A 23,982-nucleotide genomic window follows, 5' to 3' on the forward strand; every position below is an offset into this window, starting at 1 on the left:
CTATGCTGTCTGTGTTGAGCGCTCAGTGGATCTGCGCTCGACAGTGCAGCCTAGGCGGAGTAGTCGAACGCAGATTCACTGAGCGCTCAACACAGACAGCATCGTCAGAAAGAAAGTTGATAAAATAAATTACAAATGTTGTATTGTTCGATACATATGCGTACCGAACCGAAAGCACTGTATCGAACAGTTCAATATCGATACGAATATCGTTGCACCCCTAATACTTACATAAAAGACAGCTTGCACATATATATCCATGCTGTGTAAGTCCTGACAAAAGTCAGCTTTGTAGTTCTAATCAAATAATCTTTCATTGACTTTTGGGGAAATCCATTGCTTTCCAATAGTTCACTAGCCTTCATAATTTGGTACAATAGTTGGATACAGCAATAAAGCAAATACTTACAATGGTAACCTTCCCTTTTAAAAAAACATAGGGGCTACTCTCGTTGCATTTCTGGCGTCCAGTTTCTGATTGCTTTGTTTCACACATTCTGAACACCTCCACCTACTTAATGCTGCAGGTGGATGTTTGTTTTTGGAGGCAGAGGTTGTGATCGTCCTTTAAGTCTTTGCACTAATAGTAAGCAGTTCCATGAAAGAACTGAAGAGGCTCTCAAGCCAGCCTTGGTTCGCCATACACTGCTGCACCACCTCCTCCTGGCCAGGGTCCTCCGCTGCCTGCTCAATATTGTCTGTCTAGTCAGAAAACAACAGTTATGTTACAGTATCATGGCTAATAATAATGTCTATACAGTGTGTGTGTTCACACTTATACATCAGTGTTGTCACTCTGTAGCTCCAAAGAAGCTCCAAAGGACTGGGGAGCTTTTAAATTCATGCTGTTAGTAAGTAAGTCAAAATACTTTTATAGCACTTTTCACAGATAAAGATCACAAAGTGCTCAACAGTCAAATCAGAACAAATTATAGAATATAACACAATGATCAAATTAAATAAAGGTTTGTTTGTATAGAAATGTCTTCAGCTGCTTTTTAAGAGTCATCGGAGTCTGGACAGTGTAAAGACAGTGGAAGAGAGCTCCACAGGCTTGGTGCCTGAAAGCCCCGATCCCCATGTGCACGTGGGACCAACAGGAACTTCAGTAACTTTGTTAAACCAGCCATATAGGTGGTTTATGTTATATCATTTATTGTATCCCTAATATAATACGCACTGGGTATTATAGCAAAAGTGCAGCAAAATCCTTACCTCCTTCTTGCAATGCAGGAAGGTGTGATATTTGTAGTGGTGAAGAGAATGATACAGACTGTATAGCCGGAAAATGTCAATTGAAAGTTTCATATCCTGAAAATGGTGATAGAAAAAGAATTGAGTTTCTTTCTACTAAAGTCTTTCACCTTAGTAATTACAGTATTATTTTAAAAGTACAACTAATGATCAAAGCAACACAAGATTATTATTAGATATTGTTATTAGACTCACTGGCTTCTCTCAACATGTAAAAGAACCCACCCACCACTTTAATCACACTCTAGATCTTGTTTTATCATATGACATAGAAACTGAACATTTAACAGTGTTTCCTGAAAACCCTCTCCTGTCTGATCATTTCCTGATAACATTTACATTTACAATAACTGATTACACAGCAGTGGAGAGTAGACTTTATCACAGTAGATGTCTTTCTGAAAGCGCTGTAACTAAGTTTAAGAATATAATCCACCCACTGTTATCATCTTCAATGCCCTGTACCAACACAGAGCAGAGCAGCTATCTGAACGCTACCCCAACAGAGGTCGATTATCTTGTTAATAATTTCACCTCCTCACTACGTACGACTCTGGATACTGTAGCTCCAGTGAAAACTAAGGTCTCAAATCAGAAGTACCTGACTCCCTAAAACTCGCTGAAAAGCCTTCAGCTGATCCAAAATGCTGCAGCAAGAGTCCTGACAGGGACTAGAAAGAGAGAGCAGATTTCTCCTGTTTTGGCTTCCTGTTAAATCCAGAATTCAAAATCCTGCTCCTCACATACAAGGTCTTAAATAATCAGGCCCCATCTTATCTTAATGACCTTGTAGTACCATATCACCCTATTAGAGCACTTCGCTCTCGCTCTGCAGGCCTACTTGTTGTTCCTAGAGTATTTAAAAGTAGAATGGGAGGCAGAGCCTTCAGTTTTCAGGCCCCTCTTCTGTGGAACCAGCTTCCAGTTTGGATTCAGGAGACAGACACTATCTCTACTTTCAAGATTAGGCTTCAAACTTTCCTTTTTGCTAAAGCATATAGTTAGGGCTGGACCAGGTGACCCTGAATCCTCCCTTAGTTATGCTGCAATAGATGTAGGCTGCCGGGGGATTCCCATGATGCATTGAGTTTTTCCTTTCCAGTCACCTTTCTCACTCACTATGTGTTAACAGACCTCTCTGTATTGAATCATATCTGTTATTAATCTCTGTCTCTCTTCCACAGCATGTCTTTATCATGTCTTCCTTCTCTCACCCCAACCAATCACAGCAGATGGCCCCGCCCCTCCCTGAGCCTGGTTCTGCTGGAGGTTTTTTCCTGTTAAAAGGGAGTTTTTCCTTCCCACTGTCGCCAAAGTGCTTGCTCATAGGGGGTCATATGACTGTTGGGTTTTTCTCTGTATGTATTCTTGTAGGATCTACTGTACAATATAAAGCGCCTTGAGGCGACTGTTGTTGTGATTTGGAGCTGTATAAATAAAATTGAATTGAACTGAACTGAATTAAAGAAAGTTGTACACATAGTAGGTAACCTAAATATTTAACAAAAATGTGATGTTTCTTAACCCTTGAGGTGATGTTGTGTTTAATTCAATTCAATTCAGTTTTATTTATATTGCACCAAAGAAATAAAACTGAAGGTGAAACTCAAGGTGCTTTATAATGTAAAGTAAACACCCCACAATACCACAGACAAAACCCCAAGAATTGTATGAACTCCTGTGGACAAGCACTTTGGTGACAGTGGGAAGAAAAATCCCTTTTAGCAGAAAGAAACCTCCGGCAAAACCAGGCTCAGGGAGGGAGAGCTACCGCTACCAGCTGAGGGTGCGGGGAGGAAGACAGGACATAAGATTCATGTTTACTTTTTACAAAAAATGTAACAGTTTCTTTCATTAAAATAAAAAAAAAAAAAGGTCTCTCTGGTGATGGTGAAGGGTTTTATAGTTAACAAAAACTAAATTAAAAACTAAACCTAAACGTGTTAAACTATTTATTTAGTTCAAATAAAAATAAAAACTATAATTCTGAAAAAAGATTTAAACTAACAAAAAAATGTTTGTGAAAAAGTAAATAGAAATATCCTTAGTTTCCACAAAAGGTTATATGCTTTTCTTTTACTGATTGTAATTGTACTGACTGTACTGAACTGTGTGGATTTTTTCTGAATCTTGCCTCTGACATATGCCCTGCACATAATAATTTTTAAAAAGATTCAGACTAACTGGTGTGATGATGTACTCATGTAGTGTGCAAAAGTTTTGAGTCCATTATTTCTTTATGGTTAGGATAATGGGAAATGCATTATATAAGGTAAAACCAGAGTTTGTACAATTCTAAAGAGCTTGACAGTCTGTAAATATTTGGTTATGACCACCTTTATTCTTCAACACAGCCTCACAACACAACTCTCTCAGGCAAGCTTCCCTGTATTTCTTTTAAGTCGTCTTCAGGAATGATTCTCCAGGCTTCTTGAAGGACATTCAAAGTTCTTCTTTGGATGTTGGCTGCGTTTTGTTCAGGTCTCTTTCAAGACCATTACACACTGCCTCAGTAATGTTGAAGTCACTGTCATGCCGAAAAATAAAGCTGTTGCCAATAAGTTGCATTCCAGATGGTAATGTATGGTGGATGAAAATCTGACTGTAGGTTTATGGTTTCATTATTTCGTCAGTTTTGACAAGATCCCCCAAACCACTGGCTTAAATCCCTTTTTATACTTGAATGATCCATAGGTCAGTGTTCCACAACCAAAAAAATATTTCCTCTAAAAATGGACTAAAAATTAGTGAAAAAGCAGCCAAGGTCAAAAGAAAAACTTTGAAAAACCTTCAGAGCGATTAGACAGCTGTTGGATAACAACAGATTGCCTTTCAGCTTGTAACACCAGGCACAGGGTATTGACTACATAAATGTGCAATGTCATAGCTTTTTCTCACCTGCTGCTTAGGAATGCTCCTCTTGATTTGGTTGAGAGTCTTGCGGTTGTAGCCCTCCCCACCAAGGTGAACTTTGACAACTCCAGATTCCACAGGATCTGCTGTCATTTTGGGGAATATATGTAAAGCCTCCTGGATGATGAAAGTAAATTGGGTCATGAGACAAAGGTCACGTTTAGCTTAAGGCCACAAAGAATCAGATTTCTGCAAAGAAATGTTTTCAGTTAACAAAAATGTATCTGGTTTAACACTTAGACTATGGGGAATCATCTTCAACAAATCTCTAAAACAAAGTGATTTGAGAAGTGCCAAACAAAACCAAAACAGAAGGATATGAAGCTTTACCTGGTGCTGAGCACTCATGTTGACTCTCCTCAACAACTTCTTCTTCTGTTCACTGAGCATACTATCAATTTTCCTCATGGGCGGGAGGTATAATTCATCTGATGTGTTAAAGTAGTAGAATACTCATTTACTTTTAAACCTTACATTTTAATTCATCCATCCATCCATCCATCCATCCATTCGCTTCCGCTTATCCTTTTCAGGGTCGCGGGGGGCGCTGGAGCCTATCCCAGCTGTCATAGGGCGAGAGGCAGGGTACACCCTGGACAGGTCGCCAGTCTGTCGCAGGGCTAACACACAAGGACAGACAACCATTCACACTCACATTCACTCGCACATTCACACCTAGTGACAATTTGGATTAATCAATTAACCTATCCCCACAATTTTAATTCATGTCACTGCAATTTTCAAAAGACTCTTGAAATGATGCAAAGTAATTTAATTAGTAGTTTTCCATACTGGATACACTAAAAATAACAATAAAGATGGAGCATGCTGTCTTTGTCTTAGCAACTTATTTGCACCATTTTATCTTTAATTATTAAAAGGTCTTAATACTTGAAATCATTTGCATGGATCAGCAGTTCATCCCTATCATAACCACCAAGACCTCGGACAGTCTGAGGTCGTGGTTAAATAGAGTCATTCCATCTATTTAAGGGAAACAAAACTGAACATAATGCATACGAGATGAAGGCCTATCAAAATAAAACAGGAAGTAACTAACACTAGGACTAGGACTAAGATATACTGACTTGACATAATTAAACATGGAAACCAGATGAAAATGGAGAAAGGACAAAGGAGACCACACAGACACGGGGACATAAATGGGACATAATGGGGAGACAGAAAGGAATCACAAAACAAGATAATTTAGAATACAAACAGAGAATAATACATAACAATGGAAAATAACAACCTACTAACATTACCAAATAAAAAGGCTTAACACAAGAGTTCTGAAAAAAGGAGCCAAACCCCACAAAAAACTCAAAATACCCAGGACAATGACGGGTTATTGTTTGTTTTACTCTATCCCTCATTTCAGTTATGCACTGTAAAATATAATATTGTGTTTGATTAAAAATATCAAGTAGACTGAGCTCAATTTTTATCAATTTGTTATTAGAACTCAGTTTAAACTCCTAGGACCTGGCGTCCACATATGTGGACATCACATTTTCGGTTGTCTAGATCAAAATACTACATTTTGCTCTACAAGGGCCTGATCCATTATACTGCCACTGTTCTATCGAAATTTTAAACAAATATCCTCATATGTGAATCTCATTTTTCTCAGGAACAAAAATTAGGTAAAAAAAAATCTGGTAATACTTTGTTTTTATATTCATCAGGTGCCAATCAGCCCAAATAGCAAAGAAAGCATGCTGTGGAAGAGGAGGTTAAGTTACCAATACTTTTTATTCAAAAAGATGATAAACTCAGTTTATTTGAGTTGTCTTAAATTAGAAAAACTAAGTAAGCAGGAAATGTTGCTTCTCAGTGAGGAAGAATAAAACGATATGGTTTGAAAATGCCATGTCGTCCCTCACACAGCTCAGTCCACATGTTCATGATGCCTGCTTTTTTTCTGGAATATGTTGAGCAAACCTGGGGAAGCTTCAGCTCAAGGGATCATTGTTGTCATTGCTGTGATTCTTTATGTGATACTCTGATTTGGTAAAGTAGATGTTTACTCTTATTCAAACTGTTTTTGTGGCTTCTCTCAGTTTAGTACCAGGTTTATGAACTTGCTAGCTAACTAGTGTTAGCCTAGCATTGCTGCTGCCTCTGGGCTCATGTTACTTAAAAATTAACCCCACAGCTTTAAAAATGTTATGTGAAAATCTCTCTGTGAAATTTTCTGTTGACTGTTTGAAACAGAAACGTGAACAGCTACTTGATAAGATAGGGTGACCATATTTTTTTAATGGTGAAATTAAAAAATGTGATATAGGCTTTTACAAGTCAACAAGGGCAAAAAAAATAACATAAAAACCTCTGGAATTAAATAATGGTAAGGCCTCATCTGTATAAGAAAGATTTCCAGTACCGGGACGGTACGAGGGAAAGTTTTTTGCAGTTCGTCTGCAAAGCTGCAGTTGTGCTTTGGCATCTTTTAAACACCATTAGGCACTGCTGCACGCTGTCTCTCCCGTCTGTGAGCACAGAACAACAACTCACAAAGCAGCAGCTCGGGGATGGAGTCACACATATGGGTCCTCTGTAGGAAAAGCCGGACATTTTCATTAATCTTGAAAATCCCCCTGAATGCCCCGGACAGAACGTGATCTTTTCCTGTCTTCTGTTATTAGACTTGAGATATGACTGCACTATGCTGTTGCTGATGACCCCAGTAAATTCTACAAGACATGCTGTGTAAGTAAACAAACACTGAGAGTTTGGTCTGCTTTTATTCAAAGATCATATCCCATAGACTTAGTTTAGAGGGACCACACTGTCTGCACTGTATATAGTGAAGTCTGCAAGTTTTTGAACAGTGCAATTTGTTTTGTGCCCAAATTATTTTGCAGATCATCAGAATGAAAGTTATTGGCCATGTTTGCATAGCCCTTTTTAAAAATATGCTTTCATAACATTAATGTGTGTGGGGTGGTGGACAGGGCTATCCAGACTGACAAGTGGGACACTGAATGTCACCTCTCCGGTGGGGACGGAGCCTGAGGTTGTCTAAATTGGGGTCTGTTCTATAGTAAATGAAGAAAAAATGTTTTAAGAAAGCAAATATGTTGGTGTTCTAAAAAATATGTTTGTTTGCTTGCAGGACACCAGGAGAGATGAGTCCTCCGTCACAGATTGTCAGTGAAGATGGTCGCCTGCAGGTTCAAGCTCATTGCATCTCCAACCCACATTCACTGCCACTGTACTGAAGGGAAGTTAAAGACTTTCTTCTGCACCTACGTTTGGATCACCTCGATCCATGACAGTCATTCAGGCAGTAATGCCTGGACTGGAAACAAGCATCCTTAAAATATTACAATATTCCAGCTCCTGTGTTGGAATGAAAAACAAATGTGTTGTTTAAACTACAGACAATAAATACATTTTATATTGATTATATCAGTAAGGTAACTTTCAAAACAAAGTTGTGGTAGGCCTAAACTTAGTTTCAGAATGATTAAATCTGAGACTTTGTTTCATTGTAAGATTATAACAATGATGGTAATATAACTGGTTGTTGTTCAGCAGAACAGTGTCCAGCATGCTGGCTCATATACCTTTTTACATTTGAAAATAAAAGTTGGGCTGATTTTAACACCATCACAAGAAGTGATGTTAAATGTTAATTATTCTTTTGAATCATACTTGCATTCAGCGTTATATTAATATAAGTGTTGTACTAGAAATGTCAAATATGATAAAACATAATGCAGGGCTCTAGAGTGCGACCAATTTGGTCGCAAATGCGACCAAATTTTTCAATGGTGCGACTAAAAAAAACCCTAGGTCACACCGGTTCGACCAACTGTTTGAGTAAAAAAAGAAAAGTCTCCATGTGGTCAACAACAGACACACATTATGCCTCTATCGTGATCTAAACCAATCAGAGATAGTCAGGAGCGGGACCTCTCTGATTGGCTGTGGTCCTGTTGAAAGTGCAGGTGGATAGAGAGAGGTGGGTAGCTTAAATAAAGCAATAAAGCTCAAAAACTATTTCAACAACCACCAAACAGTAAATGAGAGCAGGTAAACGGATTCCACACAAAGACGTAAACACAGAGCGGACCTGACGCATCAGAGTCAGTGAGCTGTCGGCTTTCTCACCCGACGGCCCGTACACAGACACGCCGTCGGGGCTGAAAGCCGACAGCTCACTGATTCTGATGCGTCGGCGGGTCCGTGGTTTGTGTTTATGTCTTTTTTTGCGCTAGATTCTGAGCGGCAGGTTTTATCTCTCTCCAACCAAAGTTCACTGAACCAGCAGCAAAACAAGATCCAAACTACAATTCACATTTGATAAATGTCGTCAGGAATTCCCTCTGACTTTTGCTGTTTTGCTTCCACCACAATAAAAATCACACTTCATGCGCAGCTCTCTCTCTCTCTCTCTCTCTGTACTTCAAGAACAGTTTCCCATCTCAAATCTCAATTTTTGCATTATTCATTCGCTTATTACCCACCAGTCTACCGTCGTTTACAGCGCTGTCTGCCGCTGTCTTTCTTTTTTTTTTTCTTTTAGCTTAAATGACCTCAGACAAGAATATACTGAAGAAATGTATACTTTTTTAAAATTATGCAAAATTGCAGAATATTTTTAGGGTTATCTGCTACAAAAAGGCAAGCCAGTAAAATCTGCTTCATGTTTTTCTGTTTTATCCTCAGTTACTTTGACACAAATGCCTCTGCTGTGATGCTCACACCTCTGATAAAGTCTCACATGTATAAGTATTGATAAATGATCAGAAGCAAAATTGAATCAAACCAGGACCTTGTGAATCGGAATCAAATGGATTATAGAAATCAGTGATGATACCCAGCCCTAGTGAGCAGCCTAGGCCTGACAGAATGGATGTAGCTGTGGGTAATGAGAAAAGATGAAAAGAACGATTGATAACTTTTTTGTTAAGTTAAGGCCTGATCCGTCAGAAATTCATAGCCAGCTCTGACACAGAGCCATCAATCTGTGAGCGCTGAAAAAGCACAGTGCATCCAGAAAACACATTATATGCTGCGATAAATGCACTGCCCAAGAGTCCCCTCTACCACTGCCTTTCAGTGGCAGGCAGCAGCAAACAGGTCATCAGAGGAGGTCAAGATGATGATTAAGTTTAGCATTGTCTCGCTCTGCGGTAGAGTATCACTTCCTGGTCTGCCATGGCTGACGGCCTGGGGGTCAAGGTCCACCAAAACACAGCATACCACCCGCAAGCTAACAGGATGTGCGAGCGGTTTCACCGGTCACTCAAGGCTGCACTCCGGGCTTCCTTAACAGGTGATGACTGGGTCGACCGTCTTCCGTGGGTTTTGCTGGGATTGTGTAGCGCGGTTAACAAAGACCTCGGGGTTTCCCCAGCTGAACTGGTCCTCAGCCAGCCCCTCCGGGTCCCCGGGGAATTCTTAACTCAGACATTTTGGACTTTGGCAGGAGGTTGTCTCTGTTGACAGACTTAAGCCAGCACATGTTCTGCAAGATGATCAGGTGGTCCCGGCCCAGGCCCCTCTCCACGGCCGCCCACCTGCCACCGGGCTGATGGATTCTGCCTTTTCTCCTAGGAGCGTCCCACAACCGATGGAGCCCGAGTTGTCTGCAGCTTTTTCTGACCGCCAGTGCCAGCCTTGCTCCCGAGCTGGGTTTCCCTCAGCCAGTTCCCCACCCCCCCGGTTCAGCCGTTCAGTCCGTTTGCTTAAAGGGACTAGTTCTGCTGGGTGTTCGGGAATGTGTGGTGGAATCTAAATATTCACATATAACACCGTTGCTTATGCAGTTACATTGGCTTCCTGTCGAATTTAGAGTCCATTTTAAGATTTTGGTTTTAACTTTTAAGGTTCTTCAACAACAAGCACCACCATATATTATTGAACTTTTACAGCCCTATGCCCCTAGTAGGTCTCTGAGGTCGAGTAGTCAGGGCCTACTTGTCATTCAGTATACGAGACTGAAAACTAGGGGTGATAGAGCTTTTGCTACTGTGGCCGCAAGACTGTGGAATTCCCTTCCTCAGGACTTACGATCCGCTGATTCATTGATTACTTTTAAAAAACAGCTAAAAACACATCTTTTTAAAATTGCTTTTTGCTAACTTTGTTTGTATCTTGTTTGTTTTTTTATTTTTATAATCTGTTATATCTTGTAAAGCACTTTGTGATTTCTATCTAGAAATGTGCTATATAAATAAAATTTTACTTACTTACTTACTTACTTACTTACCACAAGAGGGCTCCACTCACACCCAGTGTTGAGGAAGTGTGTTGCTGTGTTTTGTGGCGCGATGTGTTCAGTTGATGTTGGAGAGGAATAAAGAAGGAGTGAGAATTAAGAACTCTGTGTCGTCCATGCTTACCTCCACAACATGACTTAATAATTGATCAACAAATCGATTTATTCTGCCTTACAGAAACCTGGTTGCAGCAGGATGATTATGTTAGTTTAAATGAATCAACACCCCCGAGTCATTCTAACTACCAGAAATCTCAAGGCGCAGGCTGAGGGGGCGGTGTGGCAGCAATTTTTCACACCAGCCTATTAATCAACCAAAGGCCCAGACAGACTTTTAATTCATTTGAAAGCCTGAATTAAAACTCAGAAACCAATCTTACTTGTTATCATCTATCGTCCACCTGGGCCTTACACAGAGTTTCTGTCTGATTTCTCAGACTTTTTATCTGATATAGTTCTCAGCTCAGATAAAATAATTATTGTGGGTGATTTTAACATCCATGTAGATGCTAAAAATGACAGCCTCAACATGGCATTTAATCTGTTATTAGGCTTCTCTCAAAATATACAAGAACCCACCCACCACTTTAATCACACTCTAGATCTTGTTTTATCATATGACATAGAAACTGAACATTTAACAGTGTTTCCTGAAAACCCTCTCCTGTCTGATCATTTCCTGATAACATTTACAATAATTGATTACACAGCAGTGGAGAGTAGACTTTATCACAGTAGATGTCTTTCTGAAAGCGCTGTAACTAAGTTTAAGAATATAATCCACCCACTGTTATCATCTTCAATGCCCTGTACCAACACAGAGCAGAGCAGCTATCTGAACGCTACCCCAACAGAGGTCGATTATCTTGTTAATAATTTTACCTCCTCACTACGTACGACTCTGGATACTGTAGCTCCTGTGAAAACTAAGGTCTCTAATCAGAAGTACCTGACTCCGTGGTATAATTCTCAAACACGTAGCCTAAAGCAGATGACTCGTAAGCTGGAGAGGAAATGGCGTGTCACAAATTTAGAAGATCATCATTTAGCCTGGAGAAATAGTTTGCTGCTTTATAAGAAAGCCCTCCGCAAAGCCAGAACATCTTACTAGATGTTAGATGTAACAGAGGCCACACATAATAGAGGACACACTCTTGACCTACTGATCCCCAAGGGCCTGAGCATTTCAAAGTTTACTGTGTCTGATGTGGGCGTGTCTGATCATTACTGTGTTTTCTTTGAAAGTAAAATCTCAGCCCACATAAATATATCAACAACAGTGATCACAAAACGGTGTATAACTGAACACAGTAGTGCAATTTTTAACCAGGTCTTCCCATTAACACCTGACCTGTCCGGAGGGTCAGTCAATGAGCTCGTCAATAGCTTCAATGCTAACATGTTAAATGTAATGGACACTATTGCTCCCATTAAGGTGAAGGTTATATCTGGAAGGAAAAAGTCTCCATGGAGAAACTCCACACTGGTGAAAAATGAAAAAAGAGAGTGTAGGAAAGCTGAGCGCAGATGGAGAAAAACAAACCTCCAGGTTCATTATGACATCTATAAAGAGAAACTTCACAATTATAATTTACAACTGAGGAGTGCAAGGAGGTCCTACTTCTCTGACATCATCACTAAAAACAGCCATAATGCTCGGGTCTTATTTTCTACAGTTGACAGGCTAACAAACCCTCCTGTGTCAGTGGCAGCTGAACTTCATTCGACCATGGCCTGCAATGACTTTGCCAAATTCTTCACAGAAAAAATCCAAAAAATTAGACAAGCAATTGGTACATCAACAGCAGATCCAGGATATGTACTGTGTCCACCAAAAAACTGTTTAAACACCATAAAACAGTTTCACCCGATTAACAGCAAAGACCTGGAGGACATCTTAGGTCAACTGAACTCCTCCTCCTGCTGTTTAGATGTCCTGCCAACAAGTTTTTTCAAAAAGGTCTCAAAGACTTTAGAGTCAGACCTGTTACAGATCGTCAACTTTTCTTTAATATCAGGCGTGTTTCCAGAACCACTAAAAACTGCTGTAATAAAACCAATACTGAAAAAGGACAATCTTGACAAGACACAAATGAACAACTACAGGCCGATCTCAAATCTCCCATTTTTAAGTAAGATCATTGAAAAAGCAGTTTCTCAACAGCTCAGTTACTTCTTAAAACAGAATAACCGCTACGATGCCTTCCAGTCAGGTTTTAGACAGAACCACAGCACTGAAACCACTCTGACCAAAGTGTTTAATGACATATGTCTGAATACAGACAGTGGAAAAATGTCAGTCCTAGTTTTACTGGATCTCAGTGCAGCATTTGATACAGTTGACCACAACATATTACTCAAACGACTGGAGAACTGGGCAGGTCTTTCAGGAACTGTACTCAACTGATTCAAAACATACTTAGAAAACAGGAAATACTTTGTATCAATAGGTAACTTCACATCTGAGCAGACAAGTATCACATGTGGAGTTCCCCAAGGTTCCATCTTGGGACCCCTTCTGTTTAACATTTACATGCTCCCACTGGCACAGATTATAAAGAACAACAAAATAAACTACCACAGCTATGCAGATGACACACAAATATATATCACAATGTCACCAGGAGACCGAGGCCCTGTACAGGCTCTTGGTAAATGCATTGAGGAAATTAATGACTGGTTGTGCCACAATTTTTCTCCAGCTAAACAAAAACAAAACTGAGGTAATAGTCTTTGGCACCAAAGAAAAACGATTACAGGTCACCAGAGAACTTCAATCTATACATCTAAAAACCACAAACCAGGCGAGAAATTTGGGTGTAGTGATGGATGCAGACCTAAACTTAGAAAAACACATTAAGACAATAACAAAGTCAGCTTACTATCACCTCAAGAATATTTCAAGGATAAAAGATCTGATGTCTCAACAGGACCTGGAAAAACTAGTCCATGCATTCATCTTTAGTAGGCTTGATTACTGTAACAGCATCTTTACAGGTCTACCTAAAAAATCAGTCAGACAACTACAGCTCATTCAGAACTCTGCTGCTCGAGTCCTCACTAAGACCAAAAAAGTGGACCACATCAGTCCAGCTCTGAGGTCTTTACACTGGCTGCCTGTCCGTCAGAGGATAGACTTTAAAGTCCTGATGCTGGTCTATAAAGCTCTGAATGGTTTAGGACCAAAATACATCAGTGACCTCCTGACCCAGTATGAACCTTCCAGATCCCTCAGGTCATCTGGATCCGGTCTTTTATCAGTTCCCAGAGTCAGAACCAGACACGGAGAGGCTGCATTCAGCTTTTATGCTCCTTATATCTGGAACAAACTCCCAGAAAGCCTCAGATCAACTGAAACACTCAGTTTATTTAAATCCAGGTTGAAGACTCACCTGTTCTCAGCTGCATTTGAATAAAGCACCAAATCCACACTTTTAAGCTTAAATTTCAAAACTTACATTTAACTACTGATTTTATCTGTTTTGATTTTATATACTGTTTTGTTTGTTTGTTTGTTTGTTAATTAGTTAGTTTGTTTGTTTGCTTGTTTTAATCAATTTTAAATCATGCTTTTTATTTGTTTTTGTTTCTAATGTCTCTGTAAAGCACTTTGAATCACCTTGTTGTTGAATTGTGCTATACAAATAAATTTGCCTTGCCTTGCCTACTATTCATCACTGATTGAAGAAAATAAGAACAACCCCAGGTTTCTCTTCAGCTCTGTAGCCAGGCTGACAAAAAGTCAGAGCTCTTTTGAGCCAACCATCCCTTTAACGTTAACTAGTAATGACTTCATGAACTTCTTCACAAATAAAATTTTTATCATTAGAGAAAAAATTACCAATAATCATCCCACAGATGTAATATTATCTACAGCTACTCTTAGTACCATTGATATTAAGTTAGACTCTTTTTCTCCAATTGATCTTTCTGAGTTAACTTCAATAATTACTTCCTCCAAACCATCAACGTGTCTTTTAGACCCCATTCCTACAAAACTGCTCAAAGAAGTCCTGCCATTAATTAATGCTTCGATCTTAAATATGATCAACCTATCTCTAATGATCGGCTATGTACCACAGGCCTTCAAGCTGGCTGTAGTTAAACCTTTACTCAAAAAGCATCTCTAGACCCAGCAGTCTTAGCTAATTATAGGCCAATCTCCAACCTTCCTTTCATATCAAACATCCTTGAAAGAGTAGTTGTCAAACAGCTAACAGATCATCTGCAGAGGAATGGTTTATTTGAAGAGTTTCAGTCAGGTTTCAGAGCTCATCACAGCACAGAAACAGCTTTAGTGAAGGTTACAAATGATCTTCTTATGGCCTCTGACAGTGGACTCATCTCTGTGCTTGTCCTGCTAGACCTCAGTGCAGCATTCAATACTGTTGACCATAATATCCTATTAGAGCGATTAGAACATGCTGTAGGTGTTACAGGTACTGTGCTGCAGTGGTTTGTATCATATCTATCTAATAGACTCCAGTTTGTGCATGTAAATGGAGAGTCCTCTTCACACACTGAGGTTAATTATGGAGTTCCACAGGGTTCGGTGCTAGGACCAATTCTGTTTACATTATACATGCTTCCCTTAGGCAGCATCATTAGAAGACATAGCATACATTTACACTGCTATGCAGATGACACCCAGCTCTATCTGTCCATGAAGCCAGATAACACACACCAATGAGTTAAACTGCAGGAATGTCTTAAAGACATAAAGACCTGGATGGCCGCTAACTTTCTGCTTCTTAATTCAGATAAAACTGAGGTTATTGTACTCGGCCCTGAAAAGCTTAGAAATATGGTATCCAGGGGCGGATCTAGAAGGGTGGCATGGGGTAGCAAGTGCCACCCCAGTTTTGCATATGACAGTGTTGTTTATTAAAATAAGATAGCATTAACAGTTTGAGCGTAGTTACTGTCAACAGTGAATATAAATGCTAAAACTGAATATATTGGATAGTGTCCCCCCCCTTCCCCCTCCACCATTAACAAATGGTTCAGCCCATAGCAGGACCGGCTTTTTTCTTATTTTCAGTAGCAAGCGATGCTTATGATTGTGCCAGAGCACATTCTGAACAACACCATGGGAATTTCGCTTTTTACACAGGTGGGTGGATGTTACACTCTGGAAATGGAAGGAAGGTGAGTGTTATTAACCCTCTGTGGTCCACGGACACGCTGCACCTCCAAATCACATGACTGATGTAAGCTGACACAGCAACAAGCTGCAGCCACGCTGAGTCTCTATTTCAGCCACATTGAAAGTTCGGACTTCAAAGTTTTTAAATTTTAATTACAGGCCAGTAAATCCAGAGTTATGATAATATATATAAGCCACGCTTTTTACTAAACACTGTCGTCAAGTTTTTGTGTGTGTGTGTTTTAAGCGTTTTCTAAGGACAGCGCGAAAACAGTAAAGAAAGAAAAAAAGCCACCTCTTTCCTATCGGTGGAAAAATGCACCATGTCGACCAATTAAAAAAAAAAGTCAACATGTGGGATTTGATGTTTAGGAAGAGGGGAATGTTGTAGGAGTGACGGTAACGGCAGCGAGACAGAGCGAGCGAGTGAGAGAGAGTTTAGATGTGGGAGATTTGTGACGTTTAGTGTGGAGTGTATACTTAGTGTGTTGTCTTGTGTAGTTGTTCTGTTATGTAGTCGTTTTGTTTTGTGTGTCAGTGAGGGCACTAATGAATGTCACAGAGGCACATTTGCAACGTAAACACTGTCACTAAGTAGAAAACCAGCGGAGTGATACACCTGCTGTTGTCAGGCCTGCAGGTTTATCCCTGTGCTCTTCTGTCTTTTGGTGGACAAACTTGTTTTTTTACTGACACACATCATTTGTGGGGCATCTTATTGCGACACCTGATTGTTCTCTCATTTTAGTTTTAGTAATATTTTTAAATGGTTGTAGAAAATGAAAAAAACGGTGTATTGGCTGCATTTTTAGATAAATAGTTGTATATGTTTACAAAATGTACAATTTATATTTGCATTTCAAGTTATAAAAATTTACTGGTTTTTTTTACAGTAAAAAAATACTACTAGGATTTTAAGTTCTTTGTGTGATTTCAGATCAGTAATACTAATGCAGTATGTCAGTGAAAAAAACAACTAAATTCAGTTGAGCTGAAAAGATACCAAACAAGGCAAGGGGGAAAAAAATGAAACAATCTGAGGGCGAAATACAAACGTAAACTCAAAAGGAGTCAAAAATGTCCGGTTGTATTTCAGACCTCAGAGGGTTAATCCAACAAATCGTGAAAAATTAGGTTTAAATTTTTGTTCATGACAGTGCAGATTTCTGACATTTTGTGTAATTTAAGCTGTAACAATGTGATTGTTTTCTAACAGTGTGAAACTTAGACCTCTGTTTGTAAATGAACCGCCCCATGTTGTGTAGCTTTCTGGATTTTATAATTGTTGTGCTAAATATTTATTTATTATACAGGCTATACAGTACATAGCATCAAAACTCACATGTTTTATGTAACTAAAGTGTGTAATTATGTGGGCTACAGACAATAATTAAGTTCTAGACTATATTTATATGAAAAACGTGTATACTTACTGCATTTGAATTATTCTAACCATATGTAACCACCTGCATATGTGTTTGAGAAAAAAAGGCTTCGATTTTGCCACCCCATTTGATTTCTTTGCCACCCTCATGCCACCCTAAGAAAATTTCTCTAGATCCGCCCCTGGTGGTATCTAAGCAGATTCTTCCTCTGGATGGCATTACCTTGGCCTCCAGTAACGCTGTGAGGAACCTTGGAGTCATTTTTGACCAGGACATGTCCTTCAACGCACATATTAAACAAATATGTAAGACTGCTTTCTTCCATTTGTGCAACATCTCTAAAGTTAGAAATATCCTGTCTCAGAGTGACGCTGAAAAACTAGTTCATGCATTTATTACTTCCAGGCTGGACGACTGTAATTCATTATTATCAGGAAGTCCAAAAAACTCCCTGAAAAGCCTTCAACTAATCCAAAATGCTGCAGCAAGAGTCCTGACAGGGACTAGAAAGAGAGCAGATTTCTCCTGTTTTGGCTTCCCTTCATTGGCTTCCTGTTAAATCCAGAATTCAAAATCCTGCTCCTCACATACAAGGTCTTAAATAATCAGGCCCCATCTTATCTTAATGACCTTGTAGTACCATATCACCCTATTAGAGCACCTCGCTCTCGCTCTGCAGGCCTACTTGTTGTTCCTAGAGTATTTAAAAGTAGAATGGGAGGCAGAGCCTTCAGTTTTCAGGCCCCTCTTCTGTGGAACCAGCTTCCAGTTTGGATTCAGGAGACAGACACTATCTCTACTTTCAAGATTAGGCTTCAAACTTTCCTTTTTGCTAAAGCATATAGTTAGGGCTGGACCAGGTGACCCTGAATCCTCCCTTAGTTATGCTGTAATAGACGTAAGCTGCCGGGGATTCTCATAAAAATTAGTCATTGGATGAACTCAATTTGATTGATGGCAGGTTTTCCACGTAATACATTTATTTTGGTTCAACCAAATCTACATACATCATGACAATTTAATTAAATTGAGTCCGTAGAACACAATTTTTTTAAACACATTTAAAAGGAAAAAAATTACATTAATAAGATGTGAAAGGTTTTGGTTGGTTCAGCTCTTTCGAATTGAAATGATTATTTTAAGTTCAACTAAATCATAATTTTAATTACCAGAAAACTAATTTAATTATTAAAATAATGACAAAATAAATTTGTTTTTTCAACTCAGTTCTATTCACTTGGATTAAAAGCAGAAACAGAATATTTTGTGAATAAACATACATTTCACATGGTCAAATTAACCTTAACAAAATCAAAGTGCTCACAAAAAAGTGCCTTACATTTGAAATGAATATCAAATCTGAAAAGCACACACCTTTGTATTACTAGGCAAGACTGAAAACAAACTGGGATTTGTAAAATCCGATTTCACGTAAGAATCATTGTATATATATTTATAGTGACACTTGCAGGTAGGTTTTCAGCAAATTCACAATGATAACCTACTAAACATTGCAATTCACACCGTATTATGCCAGTCACTGAACATTTTAAACAACCCAAAAATACTTAAATACAAATATATAATGTACATATATATAAAAGATTTTCATTAAGAACATTTTGTGTTACCAAAGGGGAGGTATTTTAATAAAAAAAAAACTTTAAACTTTTTTTGAGCTAAATTCCCACAGTCCTTTTATCCATCTATAGTAGTATAGATTAAAGGTTACATCACTCACAACTAGGGATGGGTACCGGTGTCCGGTGCCATGATGGCACCAGTTCTGACATAAACGGTAGTAACCAGACCGAAAAGCAGCGCACATTTCGGTGCTTTATTTTTCCTGAGCTGTGATACACTTTGGATTCTAGCCAATCATTTTACGTTTCCGAGGATAGTAGGCGGGTCCAGGTACGTACGTTCTTTTAGAGCAGAGCTACAGATTAAAAATGCCCAAGGCAAAGCGGTCAAAAGTCTGGCTGTACTTCACAGCAAAATATGCAAACTCAGCAGCCTGCAACAAGTGCTTTAAGCTGATACTGTGATACTGTCAAAGGAGGTAACACCTCAAATCCGATGAAACACCTGGCGAGGCATAGCGTTTTTTTTAAAGCCGAGAAATGCACCGTATTTGATAGCTTGCTGCGAGACCTCACACCGAGCACATCTACTGCGGGTGTGGTGCCTGTTATCAGACCCGGAGTTAGCAACATCCCCCAAGAACCCGAAGAGGAGAGTCCTGGCCCCTAGCCCTGCCAGTGTAGCAGAAATGATGAGGATGATGATGGCAGCAGCAGCCGTTCTTCTCTGCGTGAGTAGCTTAATGTTGTTCGTGTGTAATTTACGTTGAGTAGGCTAACCACGTTATTACATTAATGCATGTAAGGTGAACTAGCAAACACCATCATAGCTACATGCGGCTGTCTTCTTGTTTGATGGCAGATACTCCCTTCACCCTGACACGACAAAGAACTGGTGAAACCGAGGAACTAAATACACAGGTTGAATGATGACAATGATTGGAAACAGGTGAGTACAGGGCTGAACATAATCTGACTAATGACACGGGGGACAAGCTGACACGGGGAAAAGACAGGAAGTGAGAACATTAATGTGGCGAACTAAACTGAACATGAACAAACTGAAATCACTGGGTCAACGACCCAGGAACCCTGACAGTACCCCCCCCCTTCAAAGGCCAGCACCCGACGGCCGAAAGAAAGAAAAACCAGACCAGGGCGGGCGGAGGGGGCCCAGGACGGAGGGACGGAGTCCAAACAGAGACAGTTCAGGTGGGCGGCCACGCGGCCAGTGGCCGAGCCCATACAGTTCAGGCGGGCGGCCGCGCGGCCGGCAGAGATGCTGAAGTCGATCCGGTGGGCGGCAGCGAGGAAGACGGCGGCGGCCACTGAGCCGGTGCGGTGGTCGACCATGCCGGCGACGAGGAGGAGGCGGCCAAGGAGCAGCTGCAGAAGGCGGCGCGGGAGCCGGCGGAGACTGAGGAGCAGCTGTAGGGCCAGGCGAAGCAGAGGCCGAGGCTGAGTCTGAGGCCGGACCAGGCGAAGCAGAGGCCGAGGCTGAGTCTGAGGCCGGACCAGGCGAAGCAGAGGCCGAGGCAGAAGCAGAGGCCGGACCAGGCGAAGCAGAGGCCGAGGCAGAAGCAGAGGCCGGACCAGGCGTAGCAGAGGCCGGACCAGGCGTAGCAGAGGCAGAGGCCGGACCAGGCGTAGCAGAAGCAGAGGCCGGACCAGGCGTAGCAGAAGCAGAGGCCGGACCAGGCGAGGCACAGGCTGAAGCTGGACCAGGCGAAGCAGAAGCAGAGCTAGGTGACAGCGAGGCAGCCGCAGGTGGTGGCTGGACGGGCTCCTCGGGCCCTCCAGCTGACGTGACAGGAGGCTGGACGGGCCCCTCGGACCCTCCAGCGGAGACGGGAGGCTGAACGGGCCCCTCGGACCCTCCAGCTGACGAGGCATGAGGCTGGTGCGGTTCTCCTGAACCCCCAGCTGACGAGGAAGGTTGCCGGACGGGCTCCTCGGGCCCTCCAGCTGACGAGGCATGAGGCCGGACGGGCTCCTCGGGCCCTCCAGCTGACGAGGAAGGTTGCCGGACGGGCTCCTCGGGCCCTCCAGCTGACGAGGCATGAGGCTGGACGGGCTCCTCGGGCCCTCCAGCGAAAACGGTCTCAGAACCAGTGGGCACTAGAGCCCCTGGCACACACAGGACAGAACCAGCAGGTGCGGGGACCTCTGGCAGGGAAGCGGCCGGGCCAGCGGGTGCGGAAACCCCTGGCTGAGAAGCAGGGTAGCTCACAGCTGGCTCTGGGTGCTGTGGCTGCAGGTCCGGGAACTGAACAGGATGGTGGACGGGCGACTGGACTACTGACTGGAGGGCAGGAGGCGACTGGACTACTGACTGGAGGGCAGGAGCGGACTGGACTACTGACTGGAGGGCAGGAGCGGACTGGACTACTGACTGGAGGGCAGGAGCAGATTGGACTACTGACTGGAGTGGAAGCTGAACAGCAGGTGAGGGAACTGACTGGAGTGGAGATGCTAAGGGAGGAACAGAGGTAGGTGAGGCTGCTGGCTGAGCTGAGGTTGGCACGGCTAATGGTTCAGCTAAAGACTGAGCTAGACAGGGAGATAGAGCTACAGCCTGGGCTAGTAAAGCTGGTGCCTGAGCAGGGGACACTTCATGCTGAAGGGCATATTGTGTAAAAGTCACTCAGTGAGGCCTACGCAGCTCTGCCCATGAAAGTAAACTTTGACACAAAATACTCTGTTTTATCACATCATAGCAAACTTGTAGGGTTTGGACTTTATGGATCAAATTACAAATCTGTCATTTACCTTAAAATAAGATAAGATAACCTTTATTAGTCCCACACGTGGGAAATCTGTTGTGTCACAGCAGAAAGTGGACAGTGCAAAGTTACAGTAGCAAAAATTAAGAAAAATAAATAATTCGATAATAAGATAAAAGAATTAAATACTATATACAACTGCATTAAATACTTATAATACTATATAAAACTGCATTAAATACTATATACAACTGAATGAAATACTATAAAAACAAAAACAACTCATTAAATACTATATACAACGGAATAAATACTATAAACAACTGACATTAAACTATATACAACTGATTAATACTATATACAACTGCATTAAATACTATATACAACTGAATTAAATACTATATACAACTGCATTAAATACTATATACAACTGAATGAAATACTATATACAACTGAATTAAATACTATATACAACTGAATGAAATACTATATACAACTGCATTAAATACTATATACAACTGAATGAAATACTATATACAACTGAATTAAATACTATATACAACTGAATTAAATACTATATACAACTGAATTAAATACTATATACAACTGAATGAAATACTATATACAACTGAATTAAATACTATATACAACTGCATTAAAGAATACAACTGCATGAAATACTATATACAACTGCATTAAATACTATATATAACTGAATGAAATACTGAATGAAATACTATATACAACTGCATTAAATAGTATATACAACTGAATGAAAATACATATAAAAACTAATGAAAACTGAATGAAATACTATATACAACTGAATGAAATACTATATACAACTGAATGAAATACTGAATGAAATACTATATACAACTGCATTAAATACTATATACAACTGAATGAAATACTATATACAACTGCATTAAATACTATATACAACTGCGTTAAATACTATATAAACTGATGAAAAAGTAACTATATACAACTGAATGAAATACGATATCTTAACCAAGAGAATTAAATACTATATACAACTGCGTTAAATACTTTATAATACTATATACAACTGCATTAAATACTATATACAACTGAATGAAATACTATGTACAACTGAATGAAATACTATATACAACTGAATTAAAAATACTAAGCAACCATGAAATAACTTGATAATACGATAATACAACTGCATTAAATACGAGTATAAAACTGATGAAATACTATATCAACTGGAAAAAAAAAAATTAAAAATACTATAACAACGGCAGTATAAATACGATATACACTGAATTAAAACTATATCAACGTGAGATTAAATACTAATACAACTGAAGGAAATACTATATCAAACTGCATTAAATACTATATACAACTGAGTTAAATACTATATACAACTGCATTAAATACTATATATAACTGAATGAAATACTGAATGAAATACTATATACAACTGCATTAAATAGTATATACAACTGAATGAAATACTATATAGCAACGGAATGAAACTGAATGAAAATACTAATATACAACTGGAAGAAATACTATATACAACGGAAATAATATAATGAATAAATAATAGATACAACTGCATTAAACTAGTATATCAACTGAATTGAAATAACTATATACAACTGATTATAAACTACTATGATACAACATGCATTAAAATAGATCAACTGAATAAATACTATATCACTGGAAATGAAATACTATTACAACTGCGTTAAATACCTTTATTATAGACTATATACAACTGATTAAATACTATATCAACTAATGAAACTGTACAATGAATAAATACAAGAGATACAACTGAAGTAAATACTATATCAACTGGCAAATACGTTATAATACATATACAATGATAAATACTAGTAATACAACTGAATGAAATACTATGTACAACTGAATTAAATACTATATACAATGATTAAATACGATAAATACAACTGAATGAAATACTATATACAACTGAATGAAATACTATATACAACTGAATGAATCTATACTATATACAACTGAATTAAATACTATATACAACTGCATTAAATACTATATACAACTGCATTAAATACTATATACAACTGCATTAAATACTATATACAACTGAATTAAATACTATATACAACTGAATGAAATACTATATACAACTGAATTAAATACTATATACAACTGCATTAAATACTATATACAACTGAATTAAATACTATATACAAAACGGAGAAATATACGATATATCAACTGAATTTAAATACTAATACAACGTGCATTAAATAACTAGAACAACTGAATTAATACTATTAGACAACTGAATTAAATACTAATAAACGAATAAAACTATATACAACTGAGTTAAATACTATATACAACTGCATTAAATACTATATACAACTGAGTTAAATACTATATACAACTGAATGAAATACTATATACAACTGAGTTAAATACTATATACAACTGCATATACAATAGCTATATACAACTGCATTAAATACTATATACAACTGAATGAAATACTATATACAACTGAATTAAATACTATATACAACTGAATGAAATACTATATACAACTGCATTAAATACTATATACAACTGAATGAAATACTATATACAACTGAATGAAATACTGAATGAAATACTATATACAACTGGAATGAAATACTATATGATACAAATGAAAAATGATAAAAATACGATATACAACGGCATTAAATACGTATATACAACTGAAGGAATT

The 23,982-nt window shown here is 39.3% G+C and overlaps 1 protein-coding gene across 1 annotated transcript; it reads right to left on the reverse strand.

The window, feature by feature from the left end:
* Positions 1-151: 151 nt before the first annotated feature.
* LOC120736282 (proline-rich protein 12-like) lies at positions 152-5,802 on the reverse strand. Its single transcript, XM_040036275.1, has 5 exons — positions 4,885-5,802; positions 4,498-4,643; positions 4,153-4,284; positions 1,216-1,311; positions 152-702 (listed from the first exon to the last, which is right to left on the reverse strand). The coding sequence occupies exons 2-5, from the start codon at positions 4,573-4,575 to the stop codon at positions 568-570; spliced, it is 441 nt and encodes a 146-aa protein (XP_039892209.1). The 5' UTR covers positions 4,576-4,643; positions 4,885-5,802; the 3' UTR covers positions 152-567.
* Positions 5,803-23,982: the final 18,180 nt, after the last annotated feature.

Source organism: Simochromis diagramma, unplaced genomic scaffold (assembly GCF_900408965.1).
Source record: "Simochromis diagramma unplaced genomic scaffold, fSimDia1.1 OVJJ01000497.1, whole genome shotgun sequence".
Classification (NCBI taxonomy): domain Eukaryota; kingdom Metazoa; phylum Chordata; class Actinopteri; order Cichliformes; family Cichlidae; genus Simochromis; species Simochromis diagramma.